This window comes from Cyprinodon tularosa, unplaced genomic scaffold, assembly GCF_016077235.1.
Source record: "Cyprinodon tularosa strain WSP-4 unplaced genomic scaffold, ASM1607723v1 ctg285, whole genome shotgun sequence".
NCBI classification, from domain to species: Eukaryota; Metazoa; Chordata; class Actinopteri; order Cyprinodontiformes; family Cyprinodontidae; genus Cyprinodon; species Cyprinodon tularosa.
Window position 1 is genome coordinate 1,260,328 of NW_024038991.1, and position 27,634 is coordinate 1,287,961.

Consider the following 27,634-nt stretch of genomic DNA (forward strand, 5'->3'; position numbering starts at 1 on the left):
CTTATTCAGAATCTCTTTTAACCTGTACAAATCTCCACCTTACCAGCACCAAAGCAACCCCAGACCATCACATTACCTCCACCAAGCTTAACAGATGGCGTCAGGTATTCTTGTAGCATCTTTCAATTTGTTCTGCGTCTCACAAACGTTCTTCTTGGTGATCCAAACACCTCAAACTTGGATTAATCCGTCCACAACACTTTTTTCCAGTCTTCCTCTGTCCAATGTCTGTGTTCTTTTGCCCAACTTAATCTTTTTTTCTTTTATTGGCCAGTCTCAGATATGGCTTTTTCTGTGCCACTCTGCCCTGAAGCCCAGAATCCCTCAGCCGCCTCTTCACTGTAGATGTTGACACTGGTGTTTTGTGGGTACTATTTAATGAAGATGCCAGTTGGGGACCTGTTAGGCATCCGTTTCTCAAACTAGAGACTCTTATATACTTATCTTCTTGCTCAGTTGTGCAACGCGGCCTCCCACTTCTTTTTCTACTCTAGTTAGAGCCTGTTTGTGCTGTCCTCTGAAAGGAGTAGTACACACCGTTGTGGGAAATCTTCAATTTCTTGGCAATTTCTCGCATGGAATAACCTTAATTTCTAAGAACAAGAATAGACTGTTGAGTTTCAGATGAAAGTGCTCTTTTTCTGGCCATTTTGAGCATTTAATTGACCCCACAAATGTGATGCTCCAGAAACTCAATCTGCTCAAAAGAAGGTCCTTTTTGTAGCTTCTGTAACGAGGTAAACTGTTTTCAGATGTGTGAACATGAATGCACAAGGGCTTTCTAATCATCAATCAGCCTTTTGAGCCAATGAGCAAACACATTGAACAATTAGAACACTGGAGTGATAGTTGCTTGAAATGGGCCTCTATACACCTATGTAGATATTGCACCAAAAACCAGACATTTGCAGCTAGAATAGTCATTTACCACATTAGCAATGTGTAGAGTGTATTTCTTTAAAGTTAAGACTAGTTCAAAGTTATCTTCATTGAAAAGTACAGTGCTTTTCCTTCAAAAATAAGGACATTTCAATGTGAACCCAAACTTTTGAACGGTAGTATACAGTATATATATATATATATATATATATATATATATATATATATATATATATATATATATATGTGTATATATTTTTTTTTTTGATGTTTGGTTATTAAATTAATATTTATAAGTTGAACAGAATCCATTTCATTTTTGTAACTTCCAGTATAAGGGAATATTGGCTCACTGTTTTTTTTAGGTTCTCCATTAGCTCAAATAATGGAGTTTATTTAAACTGACTGATATACTTGTACAGATATTTTTATAGACTACAAGTTCAATTTCAGACTTAGGAGTCACAGTTTGGCATCTTGTCAAGTTGGGACATCCATTTGTCATAGTTATCCTCTTTTTAAAAAGTGTTGATTCGATTTTCTAACAATCCTAGGTATGATGGTGCAGCGGTTAAGAGCTAGACCCATTTAAGGAGGCAGTAGTCCTTGACCCAGCTGTCATAAGTCCCAACCCATTGTCCTTTGTTGCATGTTGTCCCTTCCTCTCTCACTGCAAGTCCTGTTTGCATAGTTTCAAAAATGCTAAAAGCAAAGACCACTAGTGCCTAAAAACATCTTTAAAAAGAATGTGGACCATCTGGAACACAAATTACACACACAAACCCCTTTTTGAAAAAACAAAAAGTGTTTATTATGGATTTTTAATAGTTAATACTCAGCCAATCGGCAACATGGAAACAAAAAGTACCTTTATTGAAAAGCAACATTTTGAAAATACTGAAATATCACATGTAGGCTTAGTAATAAAAGATAACATTTGTAGTCGTGGTAAACAGAAATAACAATTGTGGTGTCTAATGTGGTGTAGTAAGGTTTTTAAAATGTGATCTATCTTGATTTATCATTCTATAAAAAAGAATAAAATGGTGGAATCTGGGTTCTCATGTATAAAACATTGTGTGGAATACAAAATAAAAGTGTATAGTATGTACAGTATGCAAAAACCCAAAAATGGAGTACCCCATACACAGTTTTTTTTTTTTTATCTTTATTAAACCAGGTGTACGCTGGTCAATTTCATTTATAAATCCCAGCTGTGTCTCAAATGTTTTACCTAAGACTCCACATCATGCCCAGCCCTCTTTAATACAGGGTATTTAATTTGAAGTTGGTGTACGCAAATTTCAGGCCTAGGTTTGTACATGTGCAAGCTTTATAAATGACACCTCTGGTGTGTTGACGCTTGAGATCAGAGTTAGATAATTTTAGAACATAGTGAAGTTCCAGATGTTTCTGGGATCACTTTACCGACTCCTAAAGATGCATGTAGAGGGTGAAAGATCTGGAGTCTAATTAATAAAGGTTTTATAAGCACATAAAATGGGCCTGAAATTTGTGTATGTCATCTTCAACACAAAAGTTGCCATATAAAACAAAAAAAGCCATGACAAATACACACACACACATATTATATATATATATATATATATATATATATACACACACTCCATGCAGTAGTCAGTGTAGAATATATGAAAGATAATCCCCAGGATTTCTATCTGGCATGTTGGTACATAAAGATTATCAAAAAGTTTCAGTTTTCATAAAAAGCTGTGCTACATGGAGATGCGGCTAAAACACACAACTGCTGGCATTTCTTTACTTTACTTGGAAAAGTTTAAGTGGGCTTCAGTAACTTTTATTTTTGGAGCACATAAAAATGCAAGCATGCGTAATATATATATAAATATATATATATATATATATATATATATAGTATGTTTATTTTAGAAGTTGTAATTTTTTTTACCTGTAGCAACATTGCAGTACAGACATTAGTTCAAAAAAATTATTTCCTTCTCTTTAAAGAAAACAGTGTTTCATATAGCCTCACTTATTCTACTACCTGCTACTTAACTAACAAAGAAAGTTTATTTTAATCAGTTACAGAGCTTATTAGCTTTAAATTAATTACTTTTATTACAATTTCATACAACTTACTGTTTCATGAAAGCTTTGTCTCTAAAAATATTGTTTGCCAGACAAATTCTTGCATATTATTCAATATGAGCATGTAGAAAGAATGCTTTTCATATTTAGTCTGCAGTCTCAAATATTCAGTTCATTCAAAGGTAAAAATCTTTCAACATGTTAAATGAAATAAAAATCTGATAATGAAATTAATGTGCTATTTATCCTATGTGTCCATAGTTTTCTAAACACGCAACAAGCTCCAGCTTGTTAGCAGAAGAGTCACTTTTGGACTTGCAGACTGTTGACTGGCGAAGAACCAAGGGAAACATCTCAAAAGCCTCTGATCTGTCAGTGTCTGTGCCTTAACAAGGCCTCCACTTGAATGCAAAAAAAAAAAGGTTAGAGAACTAATAAAGTTTAATCAAGGAGAAAAGCTACCATCATTGACTGTATAAGCAGATGAAACGTTTCAGATATAATCAGGTGATACATTTTTTTTTTTACATAAGTGTGCTACTGTACAAAAGCAAGAAAAACCAAACATTTGAAATAAATTGAATATGTGTGTGTTTTGTTTCCCAAAAATCATTGCTCAAAAGGAAAACATTACATTTTTATGTTAGTCTGTTAATGTTACTCTGAGCTCAAATCTGTACTATTTCCCCTCTAAATTTACATTAACAAGACAATACTAATCAAGAATAGCCAATACAGAGACATGGATTGTATTTATTTCCCACCTCCTGTTTTTGACAAGCTTTGACTGTATCAATACTGATCTGCACCATAAAAAACAACTTAAAATATAGATAGAATAACTGCATTTTACATGTATATTCTGTCTTTTATTGATGGCATTAGGAGATGCAATCTCAGGGCATACTGTATGAACTGCAAGAACAAGCACTGTATAATATGGTTTTACTAGTATATAACAAGCAAAGAAAGAAATATCACATATTACGTTTGTGCATCTTATACTTCATAGTAGTCTTTTCAGCATACCATTCATAAAAGCATCTGCTCTGTCCAGCCATATTTTCTTTAAGTACCGGTATTTATCTCTCTCACTTTCTTAAAAGGTGAATGAATCAGGGAATACCTAACTATTTGTGGAAAATACACTATATCTTTTTAAATAGCTCCCTAGATGAACTTCCTGTTTGGACCTGTTCACTTCCTGTTTGGATTAACTGAGTGTGCAGCTGCTGCAGCTGTCCAGAGGAACTCCATCTGACGTTAAGTTATTTTCTCTGTGATATCTCTGTATCTAAGTAACTCTAACTGACTACTTTAAAACATAGCACCTTCTGCTGCACTTTTCTACTGAGCACTTGTCAGTTTCACACGGTTTTATTTCTGATAGCAAGGAGTAGCTAGCCTAGGCTAGCGCTAGCTTAGCATTGCTATGGCTTCTCTCTCTCCCTCCCTCTCTTTTCCAACTCTTCCTTCTTCCTCTCCTCTCTCCTGCTCTCTGTGTCAGATGTTCAGTTATTCCTCTGCCTCCTTTAGTGATAATGGGATGTGTAATAAGTGTAGTATTTTTGTAGCTTTGGAGGCGAGGGTATCAGAGTTAGAATCCAGGCTTCAGGCTGTTGAACATCCAGGAGTTAAAGTAGGCCCCCCACGTAGCTGTCCTCCAAAAGTGCCTGAGCAGCCAGGCGATTGGGTAACTGTACGCAGAAAGCGTAGTCGTGGATCTCTGCCCACTGGTCACCACCAACCCGTTCACGTTTCTAACCGGTTTTCCCCACTCAGTGACACACCCACTGAGAAGCCCACTCTGGTGATTGGCAGCTCCATAGTCAGAAACGTGGCATTAGAGACACCAGGGACCATAGTCAAATGTTTGCCGGGGGCCAGAACGGGCGACATCAAATCCTACCTGAAACTACTGGCTAAGGATAAGGTTAAATACAGTAAGATTGTTATTCACGCTGGTGGTAATGACACCCGGTTACGCCGATCGGAGGTCACTAAAATTAGTGTTGCTTCGGTGTGTAAGTTTGCCAAAAAAATGTCGGACTCCGTAATTTTCTCTGGTCCCCTCCCTGATCTGACCAGTGATGACATGTTTAGCCGCATGTCGTCATTCAACCGCTGGTTGTCTAGGTGGTGTCCTGAAAACAACGTGGGCTACATTAATAATTGGCAATCCTTTTGGGGAAAGCCTGGTCTGATTCGGAGAGACGGCATCCATCCCACTTTGGATGGTGCAGCTCTTCTTTCTAGGAATCTGGCCACATTTATTAGTCCTCCAAAACCCTGACCACCCAGGGTGCAGACCAGGAAGCAGAGTTGTAGTTTAACACACATCTCTGCAGCTTCTCTACTGTTACCCACTCTTTACTCCATCCAGACAGTGTCTTGCCCACGACCAAAATCTAATAAATTAGCAAAGATTCCCAAAGGAGTAAATCATGATAATCTAATTAAAATCAAAATAACTCCAAGTGGGGAAAAAGTTAAAACAATTAAATGCGGTCTGTTTAACATAAGATCGCTTTCCTCTAAAAGTCTGCTAGTTAATGACTTGATTTGTGATAATCACATTGACTTGTTTTGCCTTACAGAAACCTGGCTGCAGCAAGAGGATTATGTGAGCATAAACGAGGCAACTCCTTCAAGCTATTTAAATTTTCACATACCCAGAAGTTCTGGGCGAGGAGGAGGAGTAGCAACAATCTTCCAGTCTGACTTACTGATTACTCCCAAAACAGTTAACACCTACAACTCTTTTGAACATTTAACCCTTAATTTCCCTCATCCAAATTTCAAGGTAAGAAAACCTCTTCTTTTTGTAACTTTGTATCGTCCGCCAGGTCCTTACTCTGAATTTTTAGATGAGTTTTCAGAGTTCCTTTCTGATTTGGTATTAAATACTGACAGGGTCATCATAGTGGGAGATTTTAACATCCATGCTGACATTGAAGGCGATAGCTGAAGAGCAGCCTTTAATGCTATCTTAGACACTATTGCTTTTGTTCAAAATGTGAATAGTCCCACACATTCTCATCTTCATACTTTGGATCTTGTGCTGACATACGGCATAGAATGTGAAGAAATAACAGTATTTCCTCACAACCCTGTCCTCTCTGACCACTTTCTAATAACCTTCAGGATTACTTTAACAGAGTTCTCCTCCCCCAAAAGAAGGTTCAATTTTAGTAGATCTTTATCAGATAGTGCAGTTATACATTTTAAAGAATCGGCTTCACTTTCTCTCTCCTCTGTGTCGCTGAGCAGTGCTGCAGAGTGCAAAAGTATAGCTTATTCCCCTTCACAGGTTGATGATTTTGTTGATGGGGTTGCTAGTTCTCTGCGTACTGCCTTAGACAACGCAGCTCCTTTGAAAATGAAAACCGTTAAAAATAGAAAGCTTGCTCCTTGGTTTAATGCAGAGCTGCGTACTTTGAAGCAAAATGCTAGGAAACTGGAGAGAAAATATCGCTCCACAGGCCTGCAGGAGTCCTTCCTAGTCTGGAAAAATGGTTTACTGCTGTATAAGAGGACCCTTTGTAAAGCAAGAGCAGCATACTTCTCCTCATTAATAGAGGAGAATAAGAATAATCCTAGATTTCTTTTTAATACAGTTGCCAAACTCACCCAGAGCCATAGCTCTGTTGAACCGTCCATTCCACCTGCTCTTAACAGCAATGATTTTATGGGATTCTTTATAAATAAGATTGATCTTATTAAAAATAAGATCATAAGCACTCCTCTATCCGCGATTGTACCTGAGGTAGTCATGGAATCTGAACCGGGTTTAGACTGCTTTGATCCAGTTGAACTTTCTGAATTAGCAAAATTATTGTCTTCATCTAGGCCTTCAACTTGTATGTTAGATCCAGTTCCAACCAGGTTATTTAAGGAGGTATTCCCTTTGATCTCCTCCTCCATTTTAGATGTGATTAATCTATCTCTGTTACAGGGATATGTACCTAAAGCTTTTAAGGTTGCTGTAATTAAACCTCTGCTTAAGAAACAGTCTCTTGACCCAGATGACTTGGTTAATTATAGACCTATATCCAATCTTCCTTTCTTATCCAAAATTCTTGAGTAGTTGCCAAACAAGTTTGCGACCACTTACACCATAATGAACTTTTTGAAGAGTTTCAGTCTGGCTTTAGAGCTCATCATAGCACTGAAACAGCTCTGGTGAAAGTCACTAATGATATTCTCATGGCCTCAGATAATGGACTTGTATCTGTGCTCGTCCTGTTGGATCTTAGTGCTGCATTTGATACAGTTGACCATAATATTCTTTTAGAAAGACTTGAATATTTTGTTGGAATTAAAGGAACAGCACTAGACTGGTTTAAATCCTATCTATCTGATCGAATTCAGTTTGTTTATGTTAATGATAGATCTTCAACACACTCAAAGGTTACCTGTGGAGTACCACAGGGATCAGTGCTAGGACCAATTCTCTTTACTTTATACATGCTCCCAATTGGTAGAGTTATTAGACAGCATGGGATTAATTTCCACTGTTATGCTGATGATCCCCAGCTATATCTGTCTATAAATCCAGATGAAGCTAACCCATTACATAGATTACAAGCATGTCTTGAAGACATAAAAACCTGGATGACTCTTAACTTTCTGCTTCTGAATGCAGACAAAACAGAAGTTATAGTCTTTGGACCAGAGTCTCTGAAAAAGAAGCTGATTAGCCAGTCACTTCATTTGGATGGGATTAAACTGATTTCAGATAATAAAGTAAAAAATCTTGGTGTTATTTTTGATCAGGACCTGTCATTTAAATCCCAGATCAAAGAGGTTTCTAGAATTTCCTTCTTTCATCTGAGGAACATTGCAAAAATTAGAAATCTCCTGTCCAGGGGTGATGCTGAGAAACTAGTCCATGCATTTGTTACTTCAAGGCTGGACTATTGTAATTCTTTACTATCAGGAAGTCCACAAACTGTAGTTAAAAGCCTTCAGCTGATCCAAAATGCTGCAGCCAGAGTTCTGATGAAAATTAAAAAGAGAGATCATATCTCTCCTATCCTGGCTTCTCTTCATTGGCTTCCTGTTAAATCAAGAATAGAATTTAAAATCCTCCTTCTCACATATAAAGCCTTAAATGGCCAAGCTCCATCTTATATCAGAGATCTGATTGTTCCTTATGTTCCTAACAGAGCACTTCGCTCTCAATCTGCAGGTTTACTAGTGGTTCCTAGAATTTCTAAAAGTAGAATGGGAGGCAGATCTTTTAGTTATCAGGCTCCTCTCCTGTGGAACCAACTACCAGTTTTAGTCCGTGAGGCAGACACTCTGTCTACTTTTAAGACTAGGCTTAAAACTTTCCTTTTTGATAAAGCTTATAGTTAGGGTGGCTCAGGTTATCCTGAGCTCTCTCTCTATATTTATGCTGCTATAGGCTTAGACTTTTGGAGGACATAGGGACCCCCATTTCATCATTCTGCTTCATTCTCTCTCTGTTCTCCTATTCTGCAGAATCTGTTTGTTCAATCTCTAACCTTCTGCTCTCTCTGCTTTTCCTCAGAGTAGCTTTGCCTCGTCTGTTCCTGTTTGGCTGTGACGTCATCCAGGAAAGAAACATCAGCTGTGCTGCTTCCATCAACACCCTTGTTTGTAGATGTTGGAGATCGGCCTGTCTTCAGGTGTGGTCCTGTTTCTCTGGCCGTGGCTGGGTGGATGTGCTCTCTTCATCCTCTGGCATGGGAGCTGCCTTGGAGCTCGTCTGCCTGGCTGTGTGTTTCCTGGACGGGGCCGCCTTTTACAGCTGCTTGTATCTCTGCTTCTGTCTCCTTGAACCCCAGTCGGCCTTGGCAGATGGCCGCTCACACTGAGCCTGGTTCTGCTGGAGGTTTCTTCCTGTTAAAAGGGAGTTTTTCCTCTCCACTGTCGCTACAAGCATGCTTAGTGTGAGGGATTGTATTTGAGTCAATGAGTCAATGCAATCAACTGGTTTTCCTTAGATAGAAAACTTTGTATCAATTTGACTGTATGATCTGGTTGAACTGTAAAGTGCCTTGAGATGACATGTGTTGTGAATTTGGCGCTATATAAATAAACTGAATTGAATTGAATAGATCTTTATACCTCCGCTTAGTTGATTTTTCAACACCTGATTGATACAGTAATTGAAAATAGCCAACTTTTTAGTTTTTATCCCAGGCTTTAGTTTTAGAAAGGCCATTTCGCTATCCACTTTTGTTCCATGACAGATTACATTGGGACATAATCGACTCACACTGCCAACCTGAATCTCTATATAGTGGCCAATGTTGTTTTATAAAGTGGCTGTTATATGGAAAATGGTGTTTTTTTTCCTAAACTTTAGAAATTCTGTCAAATGTTTGTAGTGGTAAACAATTACATCTCTCAGTATGGATTTTTTTGGTTGTGTGTTTCTACCATCATTGAGTTAGCCAAGCTTTTAGGTGGAAGCCAGAAGTTTTTCAGGATTGTTTTTTTTAATCAAGATTTATAGAAAGTAAATTGGGTTACAGTTCATTTAACTCAGTTTTATAATTTTTAGTTTAAAAAAAATCCCTTAATTCAAAATGGTCATTTTTTTTTTTCTTTCAAGTTATTTCTTGCAATTCTGGAGGTTGTTATACATGTTTTGAGCTGTTCAAAGATATGGATTTCGACCTAAACAAAAAGAGAAATAAATCACCCATAATTCTTAAATATATTATTCACTCTTGAATTCCTAGTTAATTTGAATGCATTTCTATATATTTTTAACTCATTGACAAATTGCCAAGTAGTGCCTTGACCACAGCGTGGCACTTTCACATCAGACATTCTCATTTTCCACCCTTTGCTCCTTAATCAGTCTGTTGCAGTAACCATATGTTAGTCTTCTAGCCACCTAGTTTTAGCAGTGGTGTGGGGAGACACGTGAACGTGTTTCCGCTGAAGCCCTAGGAGTATGCAGTACTGGATAAACCACACTGCAAAAACAATATAAAAATAGTAAACATTTCTTCAATCAAGTGTATTTACCCTTAGTTTGAGCAGGTAAATAAGATGATTTGCCAATAGAATTTGCCATATCTTTACTTTTAAAATAAGAGAATTAAATATGTGCTTGAAATAAGAACACAATTGTTTTTTTCCATTGAAGATAAGTGAGAGTTATGTGTCTCACTTATCTCCTAAATTCAAGGAAAAAATGCTCTTATTTTTAGTGCAAAATTGTAAAGAATAGTAACACATTAAAATGTAACCATATCTCTTGAGCAATTGGAGCTAAGAGATAACAGTGCAAAAGGTATGAACAATGCAATTAGTGACCACTGCTGCTGCAGAAAAGTCTGGGTGGAAAGTCTGGGTGGAAATGTGGAGGGAGCCCAGGGATTGATGTGTCTTAAAAAGTAGTGATTTTCTTATTCTGAATTGATTCGCTTATTAATTCCAAAAGATCGATTCTTATGAACAAAGTATGATTTTTTAAATTGTATTTATGAGGATGGTTTGGTATTTACAGATGCCATTAATTAATTTCAATTTAGTTTATTTATATAGCGCCAACATGTCATCTCAAGGCACTTTACAGTTCACCAGATTAACTACCTGTACTTTTTTTATTTGCTGTTAAATGTTAATATAATACTAATAGTAATATATCACATAACTAGAGAGTAAGTGATTTCATTTTTTTCGTATCAGCAATCTAATTAAATAATAAGGTATAAAAGGTTTATGCTGGATGTGGCAAAATGATGTCATTTTGGGCTTTCATGCCTCTCTTCGCAGCATCCGTGCAGACAGAATGCACCTAGGAGAATCTGTAACTGAGCGGACAGGTCTATGCGGACAAAGATGACGAGTGAGCAACAACTCCTGCTGGTGAGGGTTTGCAAATTTAAACACACAGAAATCCTGTGATTTAGCCCATAGATATCACTACTATCAAAAGCTTGTGTATCCTTACTTGTGTATTCCTGAGGGGACATCTGAGCTCTCATGACATCACTGAAGTGTTTCACCCAGTCCTGTTGGTCACTCTCTGTCTCACAAGTAAACAGGAAGCAGCGGTCAGGTGTTTCGATTGTGATGCCATATTGCCAAGCGCCGTTGCAGTGGGTCCCAGCTGGCAAGCCAGCAGAGACACTGTAACCATTGTCCCTGTTCCCCAGGAAGACTTCCCCTTTAGCAAAGGCATCCTTCCAGGCAATATGAAAGAAAGGGGAAACATTCTTTATCATGCCATATAACCCAACCTACATTTTTGACACAAAATGAATCTACATTTACCTGCTTTATTTATAATTCTGCTCTATTTTTTATATCTGTACACGATTATTTCCACAATGAGGGAGAATACGCAATACATGACAGAAATATGCCTTCATTATGGTTAAAACTAAAATTTGAAAGATAATGCCAACTAAACAGTAGTTTGAACGTGTAATCATGTGGCAAACCAGTATGCAGGTTGTTCAGGTAAATGCAACATCTAAATGAGTTACATGTTATTTTCTTAATAAATTCAATATAGTTGCTTAAGTATCCTGTGTTTTTAAAATTCTTCCAATATAAAAGAAAAACTGATCAATAAAGGTCTCAGTGGTTTGCACAATGAACACGCTATATCATGAATTACTCTGGGTTTAAAGACCACCATGAGCACTGTTTAATCCATCCATCTATCCATCCATCTATCCATCAATTTCTGTTGCACTTTATCCCAGCTGGGGTCTTGATGGGTGCTGGTGCCTATAGGCGGGGCACATCCTGGACAGGTCACCAGTCCATCGCAGGGCAACACAGAGACAAACAGGACAAACAACCATTCACAAACACACTCACACCTAAGGAGAATTTATAGAAACCAATTAATCTAACAGTCATGTTTTTGGACTGTGGGAGGAAGCCAGGGTACCAACATGCAAACTCCATGCAGAAAGACCCCGGGCCGGGAATCAAACCTGGAACTTTCTTGCTGCAAGGCACCAGTGCTACCCACTGTACAGCCTCCTGTTGAATCCATTGTATAGAAATAAAAAGACAATTAAATGAAACCAAAACCTACCAAGATCTAAATGTCAAACTTAATTTCTTCATATCGAACATTTGCCCTTTTCCCGTCAAACTAAATCTATATACATGGCAATGTGAGCAGTTACCCTCTTGCAGCTTTAAATGAAGGGAGAGGTGGTTTCTCAAGAAACTGGCTAAGCATAGATGGATACTATTAAAAAATCAATTAAATTAAAAAACAGAATTTTCTCCGTTTCATTTTACGGTTATGCTCTACTTTTTGCCGTTCTGTCTCTGATTGGATATGATTGACGGTATAAGCAAGTATAAATGGGTCAATATATTTATATGCCTAAAGGAGATATATAACTAATCTATTTCAAATCACTATAGGGTGTAAAAAAATGCAATTCAACTGTTATTTTTTTATTAAGGTGAAGTCCAATCATCTCAACAGGTACATTTTTTACATCCTAGCTGTGCTTTCCAACTTTTTTTTATACAAAAATTATATCAACCACTGAAAATGGCTTCATCAATAAATGTAAGTTTCTAAATCAAGTATATGCTTGAGGAATTTATGAAAAGAAAAATGCTACCTTATATGTAATCTCTTGGTAAGCCTTTAGTCAAAGAGTAGAGTATAATTCTGTTAACTAAGTAGTTAGATCACATCTCCATAAACAGCTACCTAAAAGTATTGCAGTAACACAAAATTTACCAAGACTTCCTCTACCTACCTTAAATTTTCTTGTCCAACACTCAGGGGTTAAGATGAACTTCCCAGTCTCAACGCATCTATTATTATTATTGCACTGCTGTACTAATCTGTTATATCATTAACAATGCCTCCTTGGAAAATCTGACGTTAGCCTCAACTTCAGCATGTTACTTTACTTTGAGCCCTTTTTTAAACATATGTAGCTCTAATCCAGCTGACATGTACATAAAAATTATTTAAAATGTGACAAAAGGCCAAAATGTAAACCATTGAATTTCACTTCTTAGAAAATCTTTAAATGTTTAAAGCTGGCAATGTATGTAGCACATGTAACACTCTTAACAAGACATGATTTTAAAGAGACATTTTGTAAGTTTTTACTAAAAATATCCTAAAAACAGCTTTTTTATTTGGCCATTTTATGACTAAAACATTGTTTGATGAGCAAAATGACGGCAGTTAATCACCGATGCATCTATCTTTCCTGAATTTACAAGAACAAGCATGTGTGCTGCTGTTCTGTGTTTTGGCCACAGGTGGCGGTACAATTAGAAAATTCGGTAATGCCTCTTTTTTTTTTTTTTTTTTTTTTTTAGCGCTAATGCCTCTTTACACGATCATATTAATCAAAAGTTTTATTTTCTCTTAAAGTTTAGTTATGTGACTTTTTTCCACTAAAAATGTTCAACAATAGTCTTCTCTTTGGCGACAGTGAAAACACTTCACTTGGCCATATTTTACTGGTAAATCTTTTTAATGGAAACTTTGGCAAACACTGTATAAGTGAGTTTCTTGAAAAATGTGCTTGCAATTAAAATAAAACCCTTCTGTTAGAACTTAAAAGTATACAAAAAAAATCCCACAATGAAGCTCCACCTTTAGTTTAAGCACCATTTTCCTTTAGGGACATTTTTTTAACAGTAGATTTCTATCCTTTGTTGGTTGATTTAGCCCAGTGCCTACAACCAAATGCATGGAGAGAAAAACTACCACAGTTAACCATGAGTGCCGACAACAGGTTAAAGTGGTGGAAAAACCACCTTCCTATCCTGTTTTACCGGCTTTGGTCTACCACATACCAGTGTGACGTCACCACTGATCAGTAAAGATATATAATGACTATATATATAGTCGGAATATAGTGACTACTGAAGGCAGACAGGCTTAAAATATTATTTAAAATATTATTTAATTTGTTGTTTTTATTATTATTCAATAGTTCCTAAAGATATTTTCTGTAAGTAGTTCCTGCAAAGTTAAAGCTTTAGAACCTACAACATAAAGAAAGAGCAGAAATCAGCCATGACATTTTGATTGGTGATTCTCATCATTCACTTTTCATGCTTGTATATCAACCTGTGTGAGCACAAAGATTGGCATACCAATGGATCTTTGAAGTACATCAGCCGTCTCTGATCCAGTGTGAACCAACGTTTCTTGAAGCCTTCTGTTTGCTATGTAGACGAACAGGGAAACAAATCCACAAATAGAATAAGTGACACAGAAAAAAACTCCACCTAGTGCTTGCATCCGTAGTGCTGCTTGTTTCTTTTAAACTAAAGTGCACTCTGCTCTGATTTGTTTGAAGAATGTGCAATAAGAATAAAATAATAATGTTTCAGAAATCTTTGTGTACACATTTTGTGTATACAGAGAGATTCAGGAAAAGCTTAACATTTGAGTTCTGTTAGAGCAAAATTCTTTATACCAAATATTAAAAATACTAATTCCTGCCTAACTTCCAAAAAACAATAAGTTACCTTCACATTCTGCTGGTAGGTAAATACAAACAAATCTCTAATTTGTAAATACAAATCTAACTAAATCAACTCAGAGCAGCAGGTTTGTGAATTCATGTTTGCATTACAGAGGTTACATTAGCAGTTTGTCTCTCAGAGATGGTAAAACAGGTTGGGCCACATAGCATTAGGTGCTTCAAATGTTTCCTTTCAAGATGCCTGAGTCTGTACTCTCTGTGTGACGCTAGTTCTAGATATATAACATTACAGCACTGGTGCATTTGTGCATCATTACACAAGTCTTTACAAGTGCTTCTTTGTGCATCTCCACTGCGTTTGTCTGCCTTCTATGTTTTTAGATGAGATATCAAATGAAGTCGACAAGAAGTTCTCAGAAGGAAGCCTTTCATTTCCTTAGATTGAGTGACAGATGCAGAGACAGCGGACAGTTTGGCAGTGGATAATCTCAGCTGCATGCCAGTCTGTCAGACAGAGGTTAAAAATCAGTAATACTTACAGCTAAGCTAGCTATCCATTTAGCTCTGTTTGTTTCAAATAAAGACAGAAAAGCAAAAGCTGGAGTAAAAGGAAGCAACTGAAGTGTGTTTATCCAGTTAGATACTTATCAAGAAGGCAGAAGGTGGACTGACATGACTGCTTTTTTGTACTTTCTTTGACCAATTGGACAAAATTTAATTGAAATGTCCAGTTTATTTAAAGTAATTCAGAGGATCAAATAACTTAATAGACTTAATAGTTAATTTAGAGAATATATAAGAATTCAGAGAATTGTCTTTAAAAAAGAATGAAGGACAAATTTAGATACAAACTTTTTTCCTCTTTATCTAGTTCTTTTGGTTTTAAATTGTAAACAGGCTAAAGTTGAAATTTAAAAAAAGTAATGGGTTGAGTATTTACAGTAAAACAAAGTGGGAGCTGTGCAGGTACATACAGGAAATAATTGGCATTCTTACCCTTGGACCTGTTTTTTCCATATATCCTTCCTTGAGAAAGTTTCGAGTAAGTTTTGGTATGAGCTGAAAAAGTATCATGAAGGTACAGTTTTTCAGTAGCATAAACAAATGGTTGTCCAAAAAGCTATATTTTCAGTATTATAAAAGAAAACATTTTGAAAAGGGACAAAGAGATAAATCCATTAGCTTCTTTCAGATGGGTTAAAGTGTTGGTGTTTGTCTACCTCAGCATCAGTTGCACCCGGAAAGGCCACTTTTAGGTAGTGAAGCTGAACTGCTCGAATTGAATTAAACCAGTCAACAATTTCCTAAAAAAAAACAGAGAAGCCAAAACGGAAACAGTCAGTCACAAATCTTTATTAACAGACAATTTATCTAATTTGCTGTGGCTGGTACTTGACTTTTGGTTAACGACAAATATAACATCTCAAGCAATTTTTTTTTATAGAATTGCTTTTTCTCCTATGCTTTCCTAGATAGGCTTGAGTTTAAGCAACTGTTAGTTGCCCTGGAAAGAGATTCACCCACCAGACCTGTACATCTCTACAACACATATTAGCAAATTTAGAACCCCCTGTATATGCACACAAACATGCCAATGCTGATTAATGTAATCATGTAATTGAAAAATAATATTAATAATATTAATTAATTCAGGCTTCAATGGCTTGAAATTTGAAACTATACTTCAATATAAAGTGTCCAAAAATTACTCCCTCAAAAATAAAAAAGGATAGAGGAAAACCTAGTGTGGTATCTCTACAATACCACAGTATATCATTGTATATAGTATATTATTGCTACCCAGTTCCCCTATGTTACTCCCTGAAGTGAAAAGCCAGCTAAGGGACTCTGCAGAGCTCCAGTAATATGACTCTAATGTGAATTTTGCAGAAAATGCCCCACTCCCACATGACACACAGCAACAAATAAATCTCATACAAACACGGAGCTGCACGATATACTTCACTGTGTTTATGGATGGTGGAGAAACATAGATGTGATGCTTGGATATCATATGATAATGGGTTCCAGTGGGAAGCAAAAGCTGATGCAAATAACTTGGTAAAGGTTCAGAGCCTCTCCAACAACAACATAAACGAGAAACTTTCAAAACCTTTATGTCTTAATAAAAAAGAATGATATTTTAAATTACACTTTACATTGTTTAAGCGTGGCTCATGTTTACAGTCAATACTAAAAAGACCCACAAAGACAAAGTATGTATTACTCTCACCTTGCCACTCTCATGATAGAGGAAGATATTCCGGGTACTGTAGTCTTTGAGGTAAGTGATCTGCAGTCCGTTGGGATTTCCTATTTTCTCTGGTTGGAACGTTGCATTAATAGAGTCCACCTTAATCACTGCTTTGGGCTCCTTAGCCTAAAAAAATGAGGAGAAAATTAAATAAAACTTAAATGTAAGTTCATAGTTAGGTGAATGTTGGTTTAATTCATTTAATTTTGATGTATAATACATTCAGTTTGAAATGGTAAATGTCTTTATATAACTTTATAATATATTTTGAAACTAGTTGAGGCAAGTTTCTTTTAAAGTAGACAGTGAAAGGAGAGGTTACATCAAAGTGTACTTAGCTGGTTGCAAATGGAAGCTTGATGTAAGTACAATGTGCACACCGTATGATTATTTAAATCCCTGTTTACTATCATGGTTTTCAAGCTGTTACCACTGCTGTCTGTTGAGTTACCTTTAGTGGGACTCTTAGGAATTTTGGCCTCAGTTATAGTCAATATAAATAGGAATGATTCAGTTGTGACAATAAGAAAAAAAAAAGTTTTAAAAGATTTGTACACCAGGTAAGCTGTTATAACTTCTGCTTAAAACATTCGAGACAGACCAAACCAGCCAATCACTTTGCATGTTTAGGCGTCCATTTAGCAGTGACGAAAACAAGAGCTAACAAGCTCAGAGCCGAATTAATATAAACATGACAGCAGCTGCTACTATCAAATTTTTTTTATTTTTTTGTTAAAATCTATGATATATTTGAAAGAGGAACAGCAAGGGTTTTACAGATGCATTAGGAGCAGTCCCAGATTAAAAATGTGTAGAACTCAACCCAACACATCAATTTTGGTTGACATGTAACTAATGGTTATTCTGGGTCCCATTTACCTCTAGGCTCAGAAACTGGGTATAAAAATGACTTGGAACTCAAGCTAAATGTATTTCATTTATTTGAAAACCACTGGTATATGCTAAATGACCATATTGCTACTATTATCAGAGAATATTCTCAGTCATTCAGGTCAGGGTCAAGCTTGAAAACTTTAGTCGAGGCAACTGGACATGAAGTTTTTCTATAAGACGTTTCACCTCTGATCAAAGAGTCTTCCTCAGTTCTAACTTTTGGTGGGGAGCACTGAGATTAATATACTGTAGATATATACTAGATTGGCCGTGGAAGTCACCTGGGGGGTGTTAATGGCCGTTAGGGGTTTTCTGATGGGTCGTTCATAAGAGTAGTTTTGGTCACATGCCTCATGGAAGTGTGGGTCAGGTGAGAGGTGAATCTTCCAGGTATTGTTCCATCAGAACCCCCTAACAACCATTAAAACCCCCACCCCACCCCCCAAGTGAGCTCCATGGCCAATCCAATGGGAATGATGAGAGCCACCTTTTGTTTTCCCCTGATTCCTTATTACGCCTACAGTATAGTAATCTCAGTCCTCTCCACCACTAGTTAGAACAGAAGAAGCCTCTTGGATAAGACGAGAAACTTCTTCTAGAAAACTTCATGTCTAGTTGCCTAAACTGAAGTTTTCAAGCCTTACGTATACTTCTATCAAAATAAGTTAAAGAAGTATTTATGCTACTTTTATACTCTGAAGCTGTGTTAGAACAGGTACAATACAGGATTTACAACATCACTAAGTTTGACAGATTATTGAGAAGTAAATCATCAGGAGTAAAAAAGAGAACTTTTTTTTTTAACAGCAGCTTCATGTAAGGAGACATCTTGCATTTTTAAGGCAGGGTTGGTTAAAACCTCTGAATTTTACACATCATTGTACATTTTCTTTATTTTTATTCTAACTGAGTAAGAAATAATAGATAATTGAATTGTATCTTTTAAACATTCATTCAGTTTTAAAGAATTTTATCTAAAAAAAAAAAAATATATATATATATATATATATATATATATATATATATATATATATATATATATATATATATATATATATATATATATATATATATATATATATATATATATATATATAGTCATATTTGGACAGATTTTCAGATTTTTGTAAGCATGGTCTTACTTGGAAAAACTTAGTTTGAACTTGTTGAGTTACTTGTTGTAACAGGTTAAAGAACCATTGATTTTGGATAACAGGGCCAAGTTCTTCTACATTCTGTTCTAATATAATCTCATAGTGATATCAGTTTTTAACATAAATATTGTAAAGGGACTGCAATAAATATTGGCTAATGCATTTTAAGTGTTATGATCTTGCATTTCACATTTGTAATGTGATATTTAGCCAATTAGACAGTCTTGTAACACCGGATGTTCATATTAGACACAAATTAAAGTGTTCAAAACTCTTGAGGTCATACAGAAACATCGAAAGCAATTATCAACAGCCTTCATCACTTATAGTCATCATTTGGAAACAAAATATAAACAGTTTTAGTCTTCAGATGTGCTTTAATCCCTAAGTTGAAGTTTTGTGCAAAATGAAAATGGTAATGCAGTTCTATTTGCTCTGAATAAAGTACAATAAAAAAAAATAAAATAAAAAAAAAAGAGTGCTCCATTTAAAAGACACTCAAAAACTGCTAACTTTTCACATAGCTCTGCCAAATTTAATATTTATATGTTGTACTACAGAATAAGCTATGCTAAGGTAAAGCTTATACTAACAGAAAACAAAGATGGAAACCTTTTAATTAAAAGCATTTTACTGGACTCTTTCTGTGTTCCATGTACACTAGCAGTCAGCATTCCCAAATTTGAAAAACTTAAATTGAACCCCCTTAAAGTCCAAATCATAACTTGTAAAATTGTTAAAAAGTGGGTGGACTGCCAACTGAGTGCAGTGAGACACACTTACTTTTTATTTACTAGATTATACAGTTTATTCTCACTTCTGACTCATTAAACTAGAGGCACAAATAAAAAAGTACCAGTCTGTAGTTTTAAGCATAATCTGTTAGTGTTTAATAGAAATTGGACTTGCTTTGGTAACCAGAGGATAACTTGGTCTCTAAACAAAAATTTAAGAATTTCATATGAGTTAATGAATTGCCACTGGAACATATTACAGATATGAACCCCAACCTCTGGACTGAATCAAAGAGAAGCATCCATTAACCTGTCACTATATCAAAATATTCAACATATTAAATTCACCTGGAGGAAATTAGGTTAAATAGTTGTTTTTTTAATGAAACCATGCCTAAAGGAAACCCTAATTAGCATAACTAAACATATAATTATATATGTTATATAAAAATAAACAAAGATCCTGTTGCCATGGAAGCGGTTCTTTTCTATCTTATACAAGAAGCTTTTCCCAGCTTCTGAGAATATTCTTTGTAAATGATGCATAATTCAGTAAAGCAAAAAACAGACTCCTCAGTAAGCTTATCTGAACATCCACAAAAAGAAAATGAAGTAGAAAAATACTAATCTCAATGTATCATGAAAATAATCTATACTTTTAAATCAGCTGTTTAACCATTAATATTGGGATTTTTTTTTATATCCATAGATGCTACATTGGACAGATTTTTCTACAATATTATATATGTTCTTCCTGGAAATAGCTATAAGCTGAGCTACTGCTGCCAATAAGGCCATGCTCACCCTCTATAAAAGATAAATTTGGTCTTGTCATTCTGCAACAAGTCATACAAACATTTGCTATTACAAATGGTGTCTGCCAGAGTAGCATTTTCCTTATTGATTTTATTAAATATTTCTAGCTATGATTGGAAGTATTTGTCTGGTAAAGAAAGGGATGATAATTGCTGTCAAATGGCACAATATGGTTCAACTGAAACAATGGAATTCAGTGACAGCTTAAAAGTGAGTATGTCAGAAAAAAGCCTTAATGACAAAAAAATAATTAGTGTTATATTTCTTATCTATAAACGTCAACTGTATTTAGGTTATTTCTATTGTGGTTCCACATGTATGCAGACTAAAGTAGAACATGTGCTAAAAGTTTGTGTTTTTTCCAGCATGTATTTTAAATAATATTCATTAACAGCAGCTTACATCATATTTGGTGTAGTACTTCAGAGTGCCCTCTCTCTCCGAAAGGACAAATCGCCTGCTAAGAAACTGCCCATTGTCCCGCCCCCTTTTCATCAACACACCATCTTTCATTCCTGCAGGTTGCAAGCAAAGGTTAGTCAAGACCAACGACTTTTTATGACACATGATGGTAATTGTGTTTCAATCTGCATACGTTCACCTGAATCATACGTTATGTTTCCCCCAGGTTCGGTAAACTCTTTCCGCTGATACTTTGCTCTTATCCACTGCTCCCTTAGTACCCTGAACAAACACAAAAAAATTAAGATAAATGCTTAAAGAAGACCATATATATTAAGAAACAAGTTAATGTTATAAATTTGCTGATCAGTCATTGGTTTAATCAGTGGTAGTTTTTTTTCTCTTACTAAATAACTTCTTCCAGATACAAAATCAAAACGGTTTGAACTGCTGAGCTTAACCGTTGATATCAATGTTACCTGAAACCAACTAAATGACATAACTTTTACCTTGACACACCTTCAACTGAACAAACCTTAATGCAATATTTATTTTTCTTAGATCCAATATGAACTGTAGCTCAAAAAACTGGAAAGCAGATTATATTTAATTGTTTTTTCTTACAAACTCAGATTTTGAATAGACCATTACAATTTAGTTAACTGCAAAAATAAACATCCATCCATCCATCCATTTTCTTCCGCTTATTCAGGGCCGGGTCGCGGAGGCAGCAGTCTAAGCAAAGATGCCCAGACTTCCCGATCCAGATACTTCCTCCAGCTGCTTTGGGGGGACCCAGAGGCGACACCAGGCCAGCTCAGAGACATAGTCCCTCCAGCGTGTCCTGGGCCTTCCATGAGGCCTCCTCCTAATTGGACATGCCTGGAACACCTCCCGAGGGACGCCACCAGGAGACATGCAAAACAGATGCCGAGCCACCTCAGCTGGCTCCTTTAAACATGGAGGAAAAATGACTCGACTCCGAGCCCATCCCGGGTACTGAGTTACTCAACCGATCTCGAAGTTTACATCCAGCCATTCTGCAGAGGGACACTCATTTCGGCCGCTTGTATTTGTGATCTTGTCCTTTCGGTCATTACCCAGATCTCATGACCACCGGTGAGGGTGGGAACGTAGATGGATGGGTAAATCCAGAGCTTTGCTCCCGACTCAGTTCCCTCTTCACCATAACAGTCCTATACAGTGCACCGCATCACTGCCGACGCTAAATCGATCCGTCTGTCAATCTCACTTGTGAACAAGACCCCGAGATACTTGAACTCCTCCACTTGAGAAAAGGACTCTCCACCCACCGGAAGAGGGGAGTCTACCTTTCTCCGTTGGGAACCATTTCCGAGGCCAGAAATAAACAACTCAGACTAAATAATTGAATGGTTTTCATAGTCTTCAATCTTTTTTACATGTTATAACCACATCTTATATGCATTTAAGTGTATGCCAGGCAAGTCTTTTAAAGTTTACCTCCGCCACCTTTGCATATCTAAACCCTGAAATGTTGCTTGAACACTGCAAAATAGAATGACCTAAACTCATTTTGGAACAATATTGTCAAATATATGCTGCAACCTAAAGGAGACACTGTTCTTTGCTCCCCACCCCAGAAGCATTGCTAAGCTAAAGACAGCAGCTGAAATATAATTCAGTCCATTGGACGTAGAAAAAAAACATCTCCAAAAGTAGGTCTCAAGGTAGGAAACAAATCTTGGTCTATTTAAAAAGAACCAAATGAGGAAGGGGTCAAGAAATCCTTAATATTCTCTTTTAGCCAGACCTGTCAGTTTGAAGACCAACCATATAATAGGTTTAAATTTGTAGACAAATTAAATAGTGCTTTAAACAATATGACATGTTAAAAGGTTGGAATATTGTTTTCTACCCTTAATCTGATCCTACTGTAGCTTCCTTATGGCTTTATGCCTAATTTTTCAGGTTTGCCTCCTTGGCCTCATTTACTGTAGTTGCTTACTTTTTTCAGCCAAAAATATCTAAGGACTTCACAGATTGATATAAAGTATAAGTATAATATATATAAGTACAGAATCTCTCTTCACTAAAATAATGTGTCAATGGGATCTGGGTACCCTACATTTTATTCAGGGGCGTCATATTGTAAGACAGATCAAACCGAGAGGAAAGAGACATGTTTTAGATGAATACTTTTATTTAGCAGGGCCAAGTCACGTACCTTGCCTAAGAAAACTGACAGTTTCTCATGCATTAGTAAACTTGGCATCTTCTGCGTCTTTAGCTCCCACTTCAGTGAACCAATATTCATATTCTATTTGAAGTGCTTCTCATCTCTTATCCCTCTTAACATTAAATAATGTTTAGGAAATTATTGTTTCTGGTATGGGGGTTGGCTGGGAGGTATGCAGTGGAAATGAGGAACATGGCTTTGCATTGTTGTGTTTTTGGCTGGTGGCCATCGCTGTGCAGCAGGGGGTGTACCATCAGCATGCCCAGATGCATCTCTTGTAAGGACTGGCCTTTATCTATGGTGGTTCCTTCTTTGCAGGGCTTGGTGCTTTGTTGGGTGCTGTCTCGTTCCAGGTGGCTGTTGGGCCTGGGTCCCCTGGGGTCCCACCCATCCCCGGGCTCAGATTTCTGGGTGCTCAACTGGGGCTGCCGGCAGAGTCTGTGGGGCTTCAGTACTATAGCCTCTGGGTTCTGGCCCCAGGGCTCTTGTTCCTTTGTCTGCCCTTCCTGTGTCTCTTCACTCTGGGGTGCATTTGGATATCTGTGGCTCTGTTCTCCTTTCTGTCAGTCTGCGGCTCTTCAGGGTAGGTCTGGGTCCCCCAACATCTTCCTGCCAAAGGAGCATTATAAACATTGTATGCACCACAGATGTTTGGATACCGCTGTTCATGATTCAGCAGTTAGGCTTGCTTAACTCCAGCTTCAACTACATGTAGCTCTGAATGACATTGTGCGATCTTCACAGGTATAACTTTTATGTTTGTATAGAAGTATTTATTGTGTGTCCACGGGATACTCTTTTGTCATGGCTTATGTGTTGTTTTCTTTCTTTTCTAGGAGACTTTTAGGAGTTATTCTGAATTGTATGATTTATTTTTTTCTTTTTATGCTCTCACTTTGCCTCGACCCCTCACTCCTTTTTCTCTCTCTATCCCCATAATTCTTAGTTCCTCTCCCTTTTCTCTCCTCGAGTTCCAACTCCTTGGCTTCCATTTCCTCCATGTTTACTCATTGCTTGCATGTGCAATATAGTACCTCTGATAATATAGTCTTGTTACAGTAAATACACAAAATGGTTTAGTAACAAATTGATAAAAAAAACTAAGTGTAAAATACAGAAATAAAACATAGGAAGCAAAAACCCATCCTAACCCAACCCATCCATCCATCCATCTTCTCGATCAGTGTAGCGCTGGGGTAGGTGCCTACTTCCAGCAGTCTATGGGTGAAAGGCAGGATACACCCTGGACAAACTACCAGTCCATTGTAGGACCACACAAAGGCACACATAGACATACAACCATGCACACCCACAGTCATAACTAAGGGCAATTTAGAGACTCTAGTTAACCTAATTGTCATGTGTTTGGACTATGGAATGAGGCCAGAGTTTCCTAAGAGAGCCCACACATGCAAACTCCTTACGGAATAATGAGCAAGTAGTAGAACCCAGGACCTTCTTGTTGCAAGGCAACAATGCTGCAAACTCAGAAGGCCTTTGTAAGCAACCAGAGGGATCTAATCGCAATAGAATTTGGAAATCCATAGTGCATGACTAGAGCTCTTTAAATATATATTTTCTTTCCAACTCAACTCATTATGTGATACTTATCCCCATCACATAAATGCCCAACAAAAAATTATGCAACAAAATGTGGAAAAACACAGGACATTTTTGCAAGACACTGTAGAAGGACAATCCATGTGACAAGCAAATATCAAATATACACCAAGACTACATACTTTTTCTATAAATGAAAACACGGCTAAAATACAGAGAGTAAGATGTAATGTATTGTGTGAGAAACTGTCAATACTCACTGGCAGTCCTTGTGAGTTGGTTTGTAGTAGTAGACCGGTACAGCCCCCTCATATTTTTTTTTCATTTCCGCATTTCCGTTCTCGGCCATGAACTATCAAAAGCACAAAACATAAAAAAACATTATTAAGTATGAATGATACCTCAGTACATGGCGGAAGAGTATAATAACTAGAGGACATTCTCATGGAAAAATAAATTAAGACTTTTTGACAAATGTTAACTTCTCCCTAAGAGAACATTTGTCAGAATCAAACAAAGCATGTTTTTAAGCATGTTTTAGAATTTCTGGGAATATTCTAGAGATAATCTTTCCTTAAAAGGTGATAATATAATGTAGAAGTTCAAGATAATCAACAAGAGAGAGGAAACGTTTAAATAGATATCAAAATCCATAACGATTTTATTTTTGAAACCTCAAACCAGTGATCTAGAATCTAAAACTAATTTTGGTTTTAACTATAATATAATAAGAAAAACAGAGAAAACCTAGACCATGGCATAAACAATATTTAGCCTGCTAAATTTTTTTATTCATTACTTACAATCAAACAGATAAAACGATTCAAAACTGCCTTTGTCTTCTCACCTGAACCTCGTGATCCTCCCAATGGGACAATCTCAAGGATTTGACTTTGCTGATTTCAGGGATGTTGCGGTGGATCCCAGAACACTCCAGACAGATGAAAACTCCCAGGGAGCATGAGCCCCAACCAGGATCTGCAGCACAGGGGAAAATATTATTAAAACGGAAATGGGATTTCCAGGGCCAGAGCAAAGGCCCTGTGGTAGAAATACAAGATAATTAACATAATAGGTAAAATCTTGAATGCAGAGTGTGAGTTATAACCATGATGGTACATAAACAGATTTTGTTGCTGAGAATAAAATATGTTAAATGTTTTAAATATGTTTTAATTTATAAATAATAAAAAAAAATAATGGAGGAAGAATAATTCTTCAGGCTTGATAGGCCAAATGAAATGCACTGTATTAGGTGTTATCAGCTAGAAGAATCACATGACTTCAAAAAAATGTTTTACCAGGTTAAGGCAAGTCTGTTATCACTTCAGCAGCATTTTGGAGTTATTTATCTAGCTAGACATCAAATTAAAGTTGCTCGGTAAGAATAACATTTTTAGACTGATAAAGCTTTTAATCCATAGACCTTACTGTAATGGTAAGCCCCACTTGGAACAGTACCTCAGAAAGACATGTCTCCTATTTTAATCAGTCTTCCCTAGAACATTTTGAGCCAAAAGATTTGAGAAATACCTTCATTGCCTAGACTAGAGCAATCTGTTTTTTCCAACAGCATCTCAACAGAGTGGTGTCTTTTAAAATTAGTTTGACCTTGAAAAAACAAAACTGAGGTCTGAGCAGGACATTTTTTAACAACCCATATAGTCACTGGAAGATTACAGTGTGAATTTGGCTTTCTGGTCAAGAGTCGTTCCTGATTACATCCTTATTCAAAGCTTCAGTATATGAGCTGCACAAAAAATGTGCTTATACTTCCAAGTCACATACAGAGGGTAATTTTTTTGTCTTAAAAAGAGAAACAAGAAAAAATTAGACTAGAGGCTAAACTTAACCAGAAAGTATGATTCTGGGTAGAAATGGTAAGTAGAAAAATTTTATTTTAAACCATAATGAGATAGCCAACGCCTTTAATGCTCCTCAGTAATGCACTGACAAATACACTCCCAGGTGCATCGACAGTCTGGCTATGATATAAGTCCCTAGGGCACAGATTTACTCAGTTTCTGGTTCCAAGATCCTTACGAATTAGCATGTTTACTGTAGGAACCTATTATAGTTAGTGTACGATTAAAGACAGAAACTAAGCTATAATAAAATCCCTTTTTAGCAATACAAAAATGAATACACATTTACATCACTATCATTGCAGTGTAGGTAAATCTAACGAAATATAACAAAGCAGTAAATAATTTTGTTTTCCATTTCAAAAAAGTTTAAATAAATCTAATGAAGCCTCCAATCCAGGAAATCAGAAAACAAGAATATTACAGAAACAGCAAGATATTTATACAAACAGAGACTCCAGAAATTAGTTATTCAGGTAACAATAACGTCCTCTACTGAAGGTATGACACAAAAAGAAAGCAGTCCCATCATCCATTTATGTATCTGAATCCGTTTATGAAAAAGTTGAGCACTGTAGTATAAAAAAAAAAGGTTCAGAATTAAAAGGATACCAGCTGAATAGGAACTTTGTCTTATTTCATGATTGTTTTGGATAATTATATGTTTTGCTATTCAAACATTACTGAATATTTCGTGGGGAAAATTAGAAAAACACATTCTGCTTTTTTTGGGCATTGCTGAAAAAAGGGTTTGCACTGTGCAAGTCCTACACTGCCCAACATAAAAACATGTGAGGGCTTGCTCTACTTTCACAAGGCCCCTACAGCTTCACCTGCATGTGAGGCCCCTCCTCCTCCTGAATGTCTAACCTTCATAAACTTTTTTTTTTTTTCAACTAAAAACAACATAAACGATTATTAGATAACATCCGACATATGTTATCGTTAACTGGAGATAGATATCGATATAATAGCCTGCATAGTTATAAGATGTGCATTCCTTCCACCTACCCAGAGCGCCACAGTCGGCGCAGGTGTCATTTCCAGGCTTTAGGAGAATCTCTTTTAGTGCTCGGATTGTTCTTTCATTTGTCGACATTTCAGCTTATAGATCCGCTTGCAGAGAAAGGGAGAGAGAGAGTGGGGATATGGAGCGAGAGAGCCAAAAGAAAAAAAGAGGCACAGAGAGAGAGAGAGGTGAGGCAAAGGTATGTCTAGTCGCGTTTCACCCTCCCTCCTTAAGGTGCGAACAAGTCCGCACAGGTAGGCCTATGTGTGGCCACAGCACAGACAATCCCTCCAGCTGAAGAAAAAGCTAATTACAGCTTCTTTGACCAGTCACACGGTGATAAAAAAAAAAAA

General features: G+C 36.6%; 1 protein-coding gene across 1 annotated transcript; it reads right to left on the reverse strand.

Moving 5' to 3' along the window:
- Positions 1-1,672: 1,672 nt before the first annotated feature.
- zgc:92360 (uncharacterized protein LOC436988 homolog) lies at positions 1,673-27,634 on the reverse strand. Its single transcript, XM_038290623.1, has 11 exons — positions 27,284-27,634; positions 25,255-25,385; positions 24,668-24,759; positions 20,829-20,911; positions 20,630-20,742; positions 16,609-16,755; positions 15,596-15,679; positions 15,372-15,434; positions 14,041-14,112; positions 10,889-11,120; positions 1,673-3,350 (listed from the first exon to the last, which is right to left on the reverse strand). The coding sequence occupies exons 1-11, from the start codon at positions 27,369-27,371 to the stop codon at positions 3,322-3,324; spliced, it is 1,134 nt and encodes a 377-aa protein (XP_038146551.1). The 5' UTR covers positions 27,372-27,634; the 3' UTR covers positions 1,673-3,321.